Source organism: Pan paniscus, chromosome 18 (assembly GCF_029289425.2).
Source record: "Pan paniscus chromosome 18, NHGRI_mPanPan1-v2.0_pri, whole genome shotgun sequence".
NCBI lineage: Eukaryota > Metazoa > Chordata > Mammalia > Primates > Hominidae > Pan > Pan paniscus.
In genome coordinates, this window is record NC_073267.2 from 58,817,742 (window position 1) to 58,831,029 (window position 13,288).

Genomic DNA, 13,288 nt, shown 5'->3' on the forward strand with positions numbered 1-13,288 from the left:
ACTGGGTTCAAGTCCTGAGTGTTCTTATTCCCAGCCGAGTAGACTTGAATAAGTAGCCTCCCCATCTCTGTGCTTCAATTTCATCTGCAGTCACTTGGCCTGATGTGCCTCCTAGCTGTGGTGAGGGTTGAACGAGGCATAGATTGCAGATCGGCCTGAGCAGGATCACATGAGTTTTGTCCAAATAATATTAAAAAAAATCAGCATGTCTTTTTTTTTTTTTTTGCAACAAGTTCTCACCATTGCCCAGGCTGGAGTGCAGTGTCACAATCATAGCTCACTATAACCTTGAACTCCTGGGTTCAGCCTCCTGCTTCAGCCTCCTGAGTAGCTGGGACTATCGGTGCACACCATCACACCCAGCTAATTTTTAATTTCTTGTATTTTTTTTTTGTAGCTATAAGGGTTTCATTATGTTGCCCAGGCTGGCCTCAAAACTCCTGGCCTCAAGCAATTCTCCCACCTCAGCCTCCCAAAGTGTGCTACTATAGGCATGTGTCATCGCTCTCAGCCAACATTTCTTTTCAAATTTGTTCCTGTTACAGTTTGGACATTTGTCCCCGCCAAATCTCAGGTTGAAATGTGATTTCCAATGTTTCACCTGGTGAAAGGTGTTTGGGTCATGGGGGTGGATCCCTCACGAATGGTTTGGTGCCACCCCTGAGTTAATGAGTGTGTTCTCGCTCTATTAATTCACATGAGAGCTGGGTGTTTAAAAGAGCCTGACACCTTCTCCTGTCTGACTCTCTTTCTCTCATCACGGGACACACTGGTTTCCCCTTCTCCTTCTACCATGAATACAAGCTTCCTGAGGACTTACCAGAAGCCAAGCAGATGCCAGTGCCATGCTTCTTGTACAGCCTGCAGAACTGTGAGCCAAATAAACCTCTTCATAAGTTACTCCACCTCAGGTATCCTTCATAACAACACAAAATGAACTAAGACAGTTTCCAACTAGTGTCACATATAAATCAAAATTTCTAGCTTCTCAAAAAAAAAATCAGAAGATCTAGCCACACTGGGCTCACCTTCCCACATGGCCACAACAACCTGACACCAAGTGACAGCCACCCTTTTAGGAAGGGCATGTAATTGACAGTTCACTCCACTCCACACACTCCCTACTGCCTTATACTCAGCCAGCTTCACTCCTGTATGTCACATGCCTGACACTTGAATTTGAGACCCATGGCCTAGCACAATAGATATAAAAAGTCTTCATATTGCCAACCTCCATCATCTTGCACCCCTTTCCCATGATTCTTTTCTTAGTGTGGGCTGCCCATGTGCACTGTGCCCTCTTTACCCTTGGGAGGTGAGCACACGTAGTGTGTCTAGGAAGTTGTATGCATGCCCATCTGAGGCTTTCTTCCCTTTTCCTGTGGTATGCCCCTGGAAGGTTATACTCCACCATTTTATCTCTTAATGCATGTGTCCAGGAAGTTGCTTCTCCCTGGTACCTGCATTCAATTAACACTTTACTGCAACAGAGGTGGGCCATCAAGAAATGGCCTCTCCCTAGTGCTAGCTGCCAATTTATCACTTTTAGAGACGCAATGTGATGATTGCCAAACCATCACCCAACATCCCTAGTGCGTTGGGGAGAGTCTGCTCCTGCCCCACTCATGCCTGTCTAACTATGTCTAACAGTACCAGATGACCATCTGGGGCATGGTGGGCCTGGCCCTTGGTATCTTTTAAAATAACAGAGAAAGGCCAAGTACAGTGGCTCATGTACTCCCAGCACTTTGGGAGGCTGAGGTGGGTGGATCAGTGAATCACTTGAGGCCAGGAGTAAACAAATTAGCCGAGCATGGTAGCGCATGCTTGTAGACCCAGCTACTTAGGAGGCTGAGGTGGGAAGATCTCCTGAGCCCAGAAGTTCAAGGATGCAGTGAGTTATCATTGCACCACTGAATTCCAACCTGGGTGACCAGAGCAAGACTCTGTCTCTAAAAGATGAAAGAGAGCTAATACTTTGTATTTGCAAGAGTAGAATTCTGGTAACCCAATCCGCACCCCAGCCCCCGACAAGGCCTCCAGCTGCCTTCTGTGGAGACAGGGGCAAGGCTTCCAAAACATGTAGCTGCTGGTCTCTATTGCAGATTTGGGAAAGAGCAACCTCGGGTGAAGAAGCCTGAGAGTCACCCCCACGTCTTGTTCATTCACTCATTCATTCACTCGCTGGCTGTATTTGTGCCTGTTTATCATTGTCTCCCCTACCTACAGGCCTGCTAAATGGGAACAGACCATGTGACTGTGCCCTGCTGGCCTGAGCCCACCCCCACCACCCTTGATAAGATTGGGATAACAGCTGCCCCAAGGAAAATCAGGTCTGAGCCAAAGAGAGTGGACTGAGTCCTTGAGATTTCTTTCTTTTCAGGGAGTATTGGGGGAGGATTTGAACCAAGAAAAAATGCAATTTTTGGTGTCATCAAGTCCAAAGCTCATACCACTCACAGCACAATAGCCAATAAGTCAAGAGACAAGGTCTTGGGGCAAGGAAAGTGACTTTATTTTAGAGAGCCAGCAAGCCAAGAAGATGATGGACTTAAGATTAAAGACATCTTAAGCTCATATGAATTTGGGGTTCCTTTAATGTTATGGGAGGAGGTGAAGGAGAGGGTGGTGGTCAAAAGGTTACTGATGACCACAGATATCTGTGCACCAGCAAGGGTAACTTTCACTGTCCTTGGTTAGGTCACGATGCTCCTGTAAATCTTTAACACAACAGTATTAACCATGTGTACACCCTCCTTATCTTCTCAGGGGTTAGTTTTGGGAAGGGGCTATTGTCATCCTTGCTTTAAAGGTAAACTATGAGCTAAAATTCCTCCCTTACTTGGCTTGGCCTACATACAGAAGTAAGCAAAAGCAGGTAACCTAAAAGATAATCATCACATAAGGAGGGAGATTAGAAGCAAAATAGAGTTAGTCATGCTAGACCTCCTTTTCACTGTTACAGTGGCAGGCGCCTACACTGAAATGTCTTGTAAAGAAAGGATGTAGGTAAAATGATCTAGAAGACACTGATTGTGATACAGACAAAAGCAGAAAGCCAGAATACAAGGAGAGAAGGCACAACAGCTAGACAGACAGATGGACAGGAATGAGAGGGATGTGGAGCCCTCAGCCTTGGCTCCCATCTGTTTTGTTTCTGGTTCTAGTACCCTGAGGCCCAGCTGTGTACCCTGGAGCCTTGAGTTGTAAGATTATCAGTAAAATTTTCCAGTAGACATTTTGGGTGTGGGCTTTCCAGCCCAGTTCACACGGTATCATTACTTCTATGTCCTTGTGGAAACTTCCTTCCTTCTCAACAGAGAAACACTGTGTTGAGTTGTTAAGCAATAGCCTGCCCTCTCCTAGTGCTATTTTTACTTGGGCTAGTCTGAGTAGGTTTCTGTTCTCGGCATCTAAAAATGCTTTGACTAGTACAGGTATTGATACAGTGATTCATTCTAACCTTAACTCAATGATTGATGCCCTCACTGGTTTTATCTACTCAATGTTTCAATTGAATAATTCAGTCATTCATTTACACATTGATTTGCTATTTGTTTATTATAGCAAAAAATAGTTGTCAAGCACCTTCTATGTGGCAGACCCTGTGCTTGACACCCCAGGTGATGTGGAAATGAACCAGGTGTGGTCTTTACTCTCAAAGCCTCATGAATAATAGCATGAATGGAATGCAATTAAGTATAAGGTAGACATTAATAAATATCAATGTTGTTAAGTCAAGTTTAGCCTAAAGCTCCCTCCTTACATATTTTAAGTTTTGGCCTAAACGTTTTTCTGTACATCATGAACTGTAACAAATGGAAGTGTAAACAGACCGTAGCCTACACTTGTGCCAATTACTGAGTTTTGGCAATCAAATGTAGCCAACTGTTCAAACCATATTCAAATAAGGCAAATGCCAACCTATAACCAATCCAGCTGTTTCTGTATTTCACTTCTGTTTTCTGTATGTTGCTTTCCTTTATCTGTTCATAAATCTTCTTCTGCCATGTGACTGTGCTGGAGTCTTAGAGCCTAGTCTAGCTTGGGAGGCCGCCTGATTCACAAATCCTTCATTGCTCAATTAAACTCTTTTAAATTTAATTCAGCTGAAGTTTTTATTCTATCAATGTGCATTGTACGTTCAGTAGAAGGATTTCAGGATAAAAATTAGAAAATGTTTCTTGGAGAGACTAGGCCATAAAAGAGCTTCTATTTCAGTTTGAATTTGGAAATTAGAAGGAAGGAAAAATAAGAAAAGCCAGGGATATTTCTCAAGTTTAATAATAGCAGCCATTTGTGAAATGGGAGGGTATCTGAGAGATTAAAGAACCCAGATCATTGGAAGAAAGTTTCTACTCTTGGAGACATAACTAACATCATGGTTTGACTTTGATGCCTTCTAAATACACCCTTATCCCACAAGGCCAGGAGCCCAGCAAAAGTGCCTTCTAGTCCCTGGGCCAAGCCACTCCAGACCCACTCTGCCTCTCCTTCCCCTTGGGAAACTAACCTGGGCCTCTGTTTCCCTTCCACCACCAGTGTCTCTGAGGTGTTCTAGTCAGAAAAAATGTAATAAAGCTTTTCAGCCCAAGTTTAATATCCTTTGAGGAAAGTGCATTTCTCTTTCAAAGTTGATTTGTTTGCATGAATGTTCAGGGAAAAAATAGACCTTGGAAGATAAACTTTCAGGCATAGAAAACTTTCAAAACAGAACTTGCCCCCCACAAGAACTGCAGAAATAGAGTCTAGACAGTTTTGATTATGCTGTTAGTTTTCAGTGGGGTTGTACCATTCCCGAAAAGACATTTAGGAAATTTGGGGGATTACCTTTGTAAGCCAAAAATAAAATCCTAAGTCCCCCTAATTGACTGTACAGACCTCTCTGGGACAAGAGAAACCTGAAAAATTGAATTCCTGGCCTTGGTAAGAAGGAAGATTGAATACGCCTCAGTATAGTCCCTCCCTTATGGAGTTTAGGCACAACTGACCAGAATTAACATCAAAATAGAGATCCCAAGTTTCACAAAACAGATTATTTGGCAATAAGATACCAAATTCCAGCCTGACACTGGTATAGCATCACATGACAGATAGAAGACCCTGAAGGAAATGAAACTATTTTATCCCAAGAGATTTTTCTTTGACATATTTTGAAATGGCCCTGCAAAGCCATCTTTTGTAGGGGAACGCTTGCATCTGTAAAGAACCTCCGTTAATGCAGCCAGGCCTATCCCTGATCTAGAAGAAATTAGCTAAGAGTCAGATACCTTTTAAGGTCTACAAGAGACATTTACCATCTATTCTCTCTGAAGCCTGCTACCTGGAGGCTTCATCTACATAACAAGAAACTTGGCTTCCACAACCCCCTTTATCTTAACTCAAGCATTTCTTTCTACTGACTTCAAGTCTTTAGCTTAACTCTTTCAACCTATTGCTAATTAGAAAATCCACCTGTGACCTGTAAGCACCACCCCACTCCACTTCAAGATGTCCCACCTGCCTGGTGAAACCCCGTCTCTACTAAAAATAAAAAAAATTAGCCGGGCGTGGTGGTGGGTGCCTGTAGTCCCAGCTACTCAGGAGGCTGAGGCAGGAGAATGGCGTGAACCCAGGAGGCGGAGCTTGCAGCGAGCCAAGATCGTGCCACTGCACACCAGCCTGGGCGACAGAGCAAGACTCCGCCTCAAAAAAAAAAAAAAAGATATCCCACCTGCCAGGTGCGGTGGCTCACACCTGTAATCTCAGCACTATAGCTGTAATCTCAGCACTATGGGAGGCCGAGGTGGGCAGATCACGAGGTCAGAAGTTCAAGACCAGCCTGGCCAGCATGGTGAAACCCTGTCTCTACTAAAAATAAGGAAAATTAGCCAGGCATGGTGGCACACACCTGTAGTCCCAGCTATTCAGGAAGCTGAGGCAGGATAATTGCTTGAACCCAGGAGGCAGAGGTTGCAGTGAGCCGAGATCACACTACTTTACTCCAGCTTGGGTGACCGAGTGAGGCTCTGTCTCAAACAAAACAAACAAACAAACAAATATATGTATATATATGTCCCACCTTTCTGGGCTGAACCATTATATATCTTACATATATTGATTTATGCCTTTGCCTATAACTTCTATCTTCCTAAAATGTATAAAACCAAACTGTAACCCAACCACCGCAGGCACATGTTCTGAGGATCTTTCGAGACTGTTGCCTGGGCCATGGTCACTCATATTGGCTCAGAATAAAACTCTTTAAATATACTACAGAGTTTTCTTTTTTTGGTCAACACAACTGACCAGGATTAACATTAAAATAGAGATCCTAAGACTCTATTTAGGGGAAAATCATAATCCAAATTTGCTACAATATTTTTAAATTGGCAAATAAAGTTGTATACATTAATAATAAACAACGTGATGATATATTGTGGAATGACTAAATTATTATCAATTATTTTAGTTGTGACCAGACATTATAATATTGAAATATACCCAAAAAGAGACTGTATTGTTAAAATTTTCTTTTTTATATTAGTTTAGAGGATTATAGCAATTTTTTAAAATGTATGTATGCAGATAAGTTAAGTTTTATATGGATTTCATTTCCAAATAGCAAACAAGGTATTACAAAATGTATTAAAAGGGCATTAGCAAGGGACAGTGTCTATGGCCAAGCTCTCCCCGAAAAGCAACTATAAAGCTCCAAAAAATTGATCAAAACCATCATACAGCACTCCAGAAATCAACTGAAGGCATACAACAGTTGGAGCAACATTTATGCTTGAGAACTGCAGAAATCTGGGTAACAACAGTGAGAATCTGTGGCATTCTAGCCTAAGGCTGCTCCCATCTCCTGCTCCTAGCTAAGTCAGTAGGGAGGCTCCTCCAGGGTGGGGCACACTGGGAGGCCAGGCAGTTTCTCTGCTGCAGTTAAAGGGAGCTTATTTGACTTAGAGCACTGGCCAACATCCACTCTTGGCAGCCATGTTGGTTTAAGTAAAAGTTGCCAAGGCAGAAAAGCAGGAGGGCCAAAAGGTCCTTTAGACTGAGGTTGCAGTCATGACTGGGGTAAATGTTTCTGGCTAAAGCTGCATAGTTGCATAGCAGAAACCAGAAAGGGCCCAGTCTAGCCAGACTCTGCTGGCCAACTCTGAGGCTGCACAGATATGCAGAGGAGATGAGAAAGAGCCCAGTAGAAAGCAAAAAATAGAGAAAGCATGAAAATGGACTGAAGTTTGAATGTGTTCCTATGGTAGGCTGCTTCTAAAATGGCTCCTATAAATGCTGTCCTCGGTATTAGCACCCTGTGTAATCCCCTCATGTTGGGTGAAGCTGACATAGTGACTTGCTTCCAAAAAATCACATGCTAATATGGCAAAAATGGTGGATGTCATTTCCAAGGTTAGACTGACTTCTGCCTTGCTCTCACTCTCTCTCTGGTTCTTCCCCCTTCCTGTGCTGATGAAGCAAGCTGCATGTCATGAGCTATCCTATGAAGAGGCACATGTTACAAGGAACAAAGGGTGTAACATGTGACAAAGAAGTGATGTTCTCTGTTCAACGGCCTGCAAGGAACCCAATCCTGCCATCAATCACATGAGGGGTGTGGAGGCAGATCCTTCCCCTGTCAAACCTTCAGATGACTGCAACCTGGCCACCACCTTGATTGTTGCCTGGGCCAGAGAACCCAGCTAATGCACACCCAGATTCCCGACTCACAAAAACTGTAAAATCTTTCTCTTGTTTTAAGCCACCAAACTTTGAGATAACATTAAACAGCAATAAGATAACTGATACAGCTCCCATACTCACATGTAGATTCATCAGCAGATGTCAGATGACTTTACTTGTTTAAGGTGGTTCAGCACAATCTCTGTCCAATTACATATGCAGACACAGAGATAATGCTTAGGAAGCTAGCCTTAAATATTTTTAAAAAGCAAGAATGTAAGAAATTTCATCAGAAATTTCAGCAGCTTCACACAACAGAGAAGACAAGATTCCCAGATAGCAATTTCATGATTCACAATAAACCATGGAGTGGGGGAAATCAGAATCCAAAGTTGCTGTAATTTTTTTAATTGGCAAATAAAACTGTATATATTAGTGGTGCACAACATAATGATACATTATGGAACAGCTACATCAAGATAATTAACATATTCATGACATATCAATTAACATATCCATTGCAATATTTTCAATGCCCAGTTTTCAATAGAAAATTACAAGATATGCAAAGAAACAGGAAAGTGTGACATATACTGCGGAAAATAGCAGATAGTAGAACTTGTCTCTGAGTTTCCCTAGATTCTGTATTTGGCAAAGATTTCAAATAGCTACTCTAAATATGCTCAAAGAACTGTTTAAATTTGTAAATAAAATTATGATAATAAACAATCAACAGAGAAAGATTCTAAATAAGGAGATAGAAATTATAAAGAAAGAAGTGGAAATTCTGGTGTTGAAAAGCATAAATTACAATTTACTGTGAAGATCTATTACAACAGATTACATATGGCAGAGGAAGAGATCAATGAACTCGAAGATAGAGTGATAGAAAGTATCTATCTGAGGAAGACAGAGAAAAAAAATGATTGAAGTAAAAGGAACAGAACCATAGGGGCCAGTGGGACAACATCAAGCCAACAGATGTATAATGAGAAAACCAGAAGTAGAAAATAAAAAGGAAGGAGCAGAAAACATATGGAAAAACCAGTGGCCAAAAACTTTCAGAATTTGACTTAAAAAAAATTAAATACACATCCAAAATGTTCAATAAACCTCAAGTAGGATAAATATGTAGAGATCCACACCTAGACAAATCATAGGCAAGCAGTCAGAAGACAGAAAGAAATAGAAAAACAAGCAAGAGAAAAATGACTTATTACTACAAGAGGCAACAATGCAATTAACAGCTGGCTTCCCATATAAAACAATAGAGGGCAAAAAGCAATCAAATGAAAAAACTGTTAACCAAGAGTTCCATTATCCAGAAAATCTTTCTTCAAGAATGAAGGTAAAATAAAGACATTACCATATAAACAAAGATAAAATAATTCATTATTTCTAAAATCTTACAAATATATTGCAAAATTAATAAATCCAGATGTAAAATATCACATGCATATTATTTTATTTATATTTAACTCAATAACAGGAAGAAAACGTTTGATATTGGATAATAAGGCCGGATATGGTGGCTCACGCCTGTAATCCCAGCACTTTGTGAGGCCGAGACAGGTGGATCACGAGGTCAGGAGTTCAAGACCAGCCTGGCCAACATGGTGAAACCCCGTCTCTACTAAAAATACAAAAATTACAGTGCGCCTGTAATCCCAGCTACTCAGGAGGCTGAGGCAGGAGAATCGCTTGAACCTGGGGGATGGAGGTTGCAGTGAGCCGACTCTAGCCTGGGTGACAGAGCGAGACTCTGTCTCAAAAAAAAAAAAAAGAAATTGGATGATAAGATGATGTTTACCCTTGGAGGGTGGTAATAACTACCAGGGGCTGTATGGAAGATTCTGGGTTACTGGTTACATAGATGTCTTCATTTGTGATTCTGGCACATTTTTGTATATATAATTTCCTTCAATAGAAGTTTACTAGAGCAAAAAAGGGAAGCCTGACCATGCCACTCCCTCCCCTTTTTCTGAATTCCTTTATTGTTTTCCTTTGCTCCCTTTCCCTTCCCAGTCTGAGCAGAACCTGTGGCTACCAAGTTCCTGGATGGCCTGGCCTCTGGCCACCTCTGTACCATTGCCTCTTTGCCTCTGGTACTCTAGTCACCCTTGCCTTCTGTTGTTAGTGCCATGCCTCCTGCTTGTCACAGGGCCTTTGCACAGGCATATTTCTCTGGTCCAAAGCCCTTGTCTTAATCCACTTGGGCCTATGACAAAATACCACAAAGTGGGTAGCTTATAAACAACAAACATTCATTTATCACATTTTTGAAGCCTAGGAAATCCAAAATTAAGGCTCTGACAGATTCCGTGTCTGCTGAACCCATTTCCTGGTGACACCTTCTCACTACATCTCCACATGGTGGAGCTCTCTCTAGTCTCTTCTGCAAGGGCACCAATTCCAATCATGAGAGAACTGCTCTCATGACCTAATTACCTCCCAAGACCCCACCTTTTAATGCCATCACCTTGGGGGTTAGGATTTCAACACATGAATTTTGGAGGGACAGAAATGTCCAGACCATAACAGCCCTGTTGAAGTCTATTTATCCTTTAGCTCAGAGCTCAAAGGTGGCCTACCCACCACCCCATCCAAGTCTAGTACCATTGATATGGCCTTTCATAGAACTACATTCCTTTCTTTGAGAGCACTCATCTTCACTTGTCATTATGAATTCATACGGTAATTATCTGCCCTGTCTTTTCCACTAGCCCACATGTCTTAGGAGGTTTGCCTATGTTTTTCTCCTGCATTGTATCCCCAGCACCATTCCCAATACTTAGTAGGTGCCTGATAACCACATGTTGGATGAATAAATGAATATAGACGAATTGGGCTTATAAAAAGCTTTCTTCTAATTAGAGTACACTACAGAAAGATAGGATGCCAAACTAAAGAATTTAGATTTCTTTTAGATAGGCAACAAGGAGCCATTGAAGGTTTTTGAGAAAGGAAGATGCGTGGACTGACCTTTATTTTATTAAGATCTCTGTGGAGGTAGAGGTGGAGAGGCTGCAAGGAGGCTGTGGCAGAGTCCAGAGGAGACATAGCACCTGAAGAGGGGTAGTGGCCACATGGAGAACAGTGGGAGGTGGCCAATGTCCCACCTCCACTCTGACCTCAGGGCCAGCTACCAAGACTGGCAATGACCTCACAATCACTGCCCAGGCCTTCCACCTTTTAAGGCCAATATCCCAGGGTCTTGGCTCACTCTGCCCTTTATGTTCACATCTGGAGGCCACACCCTACCTTCTGAGTCACCAGGCGATCAAGTCCAGACAAAGGGATCGAAAGAGTGAGAGAGTGCCAGCCACCTCCCACCTAAGCCACTAGCAAGACTCCACAATGTCAGAGCAACAAATGGACCTGAAGGATTTAATGCCCACAAAGAGGAAATACATGTGGAAGACTGCTGAAGATAGGCGCATGTCTGACCTCACCTGTGTGCTGGAGTGGCTGGAGCGGAGGCAGGGGAAGAAGAAACAAGCTCCCGAGGTGGGTACCATCCAAGAGAAATGGCAGGAAGAATTTACTCAAGGTAGTTGCAGTAGGGGAGAGAGATTGAACTTAACTCTCCTGAAACAAAAGGCGGGATGGTTTTGAAGTGCTGGGATAAGCTAGTGAGAACTACCCAAGGACATTAAGGGGGTGGGGGAATTAGTTAATATGATTAGGCTGTCTGTGTTGCTAATTCGCACTTATCAATGTTAGGCTCCCATCCTCTCACAGAGACTGAGAGACAAGGTACAATCTTTCTTGATGATTACATTTCAAAGGGTCCTCCCAGGTCCTTGAGAAAAACATTCCTGGATTGTAAAACTAGCAAGAGACTGAGAGATTTACATCTCAAAGGGGCAGAGAAAAAATTTACAAATCCAAGTTTTCTAGAGGAAATGCTCTAAGGAAAAGGAGGCCAAGGGCCTATCATCAGGAAGAAACTTGTCTAAAGTTTAGTCAAGCTAGGCAAATGTTAGTATTGGTCAGAATTCTAGAAGGGCCAAGGGGCAGTGGCTTCTGGGTCTCCATATTGCAGGACGGGATCCTCCTACTGCCCTCAGCTCTTCCCTCCTTGTGATGCCTTGAGAATCAAAGAACATGCATTCCTCACTGCCATTACTGCATCTGCAACTCCAGCTAACATACCTCCTCTTTTCTACCCTACATCGAGCTAGTTCTAACCCACCCTTTCCTCTTTCTCCAAGAAATGCAGCAACCAAGTTTGCCTTAGTTTTTCCCAGAGCTCCCCCAAGACCCATCATCTATGAAGAACCAAGCCATGTCTTTGGAAAGTGGTGTCCTCTGCAGAAGATGCCACCTGGTCTTGAATCTCCTGACCCTAGAGCAAAATGAGTAAAAAATGCCATTACTAATAACAATGCTCAACATATGACTAACTTTTAATGTTTACTGTGGTCAAGGCCCTGTGCTTAGATTTGTACCTGGGTTATGTGGTCAATTGCTCCCAGTCAGGCTACCAGGGAGGCACCATTTTTACCCCCAGTTGAAGGATAAGGAAAGTGAAAATAAGTCATTTTATTGAAGTCACAGAAGTAATAAAGGGCAGAGCCAGGGCTCAAACTGAGGTTTTCCAATTCCCAAATGCATAGACTCCTCTGCTTTATCCAGGTCAGCACCTGCCTTTGGGGAAAGCTTCCATTAGTTTGTGTACTTACTGTATTAGTCCATTCTCATACTGCTACAAAGAAATACCTGAGACTGGGTCATTTATTTAAAAAAAAATTTTAAAAAAAAGGTTTAATTGGCTCATGGCTGTACAAGAAGCATAGGAGATTCCACTTCTGGGGAGGTCTCAGGAAACTTACAATCATGGCAGAAGGCAAAAGAGGAGCAGGCACTTCACATGGCAAGAGCAAGAAGTGGGAGGACGAGGTGCCACACACACTTTTAAATGACCGGATCTCACGAGAACTCTCGCCTTCATGACAGTACCAAGGGGAATCGTGTTAAACCATGAGAAAGTGCCCCTATGATCTAATCACCTCCCACCAGGCCCCACCTCCAACACTGGAGATTACAACTTGACATGAGATTTGGGGAGAGACGCAGATCCAAACCATACCACTTACCGTTTATAGTCAGAAAGATCTCGAGTGCCAATTCCATCAGACACATCTGACAAACATATTTTACTCTAAGGTGCTAATGATTTACAGATAGCCTACCCACTGCCTTGATTTGGGGGCGAAGGGGAAGCTTGACTTCTGGGTCTCTCCAAACTCAATTTAATATCATCACAGGAATTACATTCACTTCCCTGGTTAATATGTTCAGGTCTATCTCCTTTTACCAGGATAAGATTCTAATAATCACATTTTAACAACTTTACCTTAAATGTGGCTTTTATTGTAAATAACTTTGGACCTAGAGAGGGAGCAAGTTTACATGGGAAATATAATTAAGTCTTCAAGCATCATTACCTTTCCCAGAAGCATCTGGGCTTTTAAAGAAGCTTCTAAGAGGAAGATGACGTGTGCTGGCAGGTCTCCGACAGCAGCAGGTGATGGAGGACCCTCTGGTGAGATGGTTGGGGTCTATCTTCACCACTCAGGGCCCTCTGTGACCTCCTCTGTTCTCTCCTGGGGTCTGACCTGGC

General features: G+C 42.6%; 1 protein-coding gene across 2 annotated transcripts in view; it reads left to right on the forward strand.

Moving 5' to 3' along the window:
- The first annotated feature begins 10,856 nt into the window (after window positions 1-10,856).
- C18H16orf78 (chromosome 18 C16orf78 homolog) overlaps window positions 10,857-13,288 on the forward strand; it is a 34,392-nt gene continuing 31,960 nt past the window's right edge. Inside the window, exon 1 of one of the 2 annotated variants that reach the window (XM_055099190.2) lies at window positions 10,857-11,169. In XM_055099190.2, the coding sequence (XP_054955165.1) occupies window positions 11,020-11,169 (150 nt within the window). In that variant the 5' untranslated portion in view covers window positions 10,857-11,019. The remainder of the gene's footprint in view (window positions 11,170-13,288) is intronic. The other variant, XM_003819805.5, reaches the window with a different exon arrangement.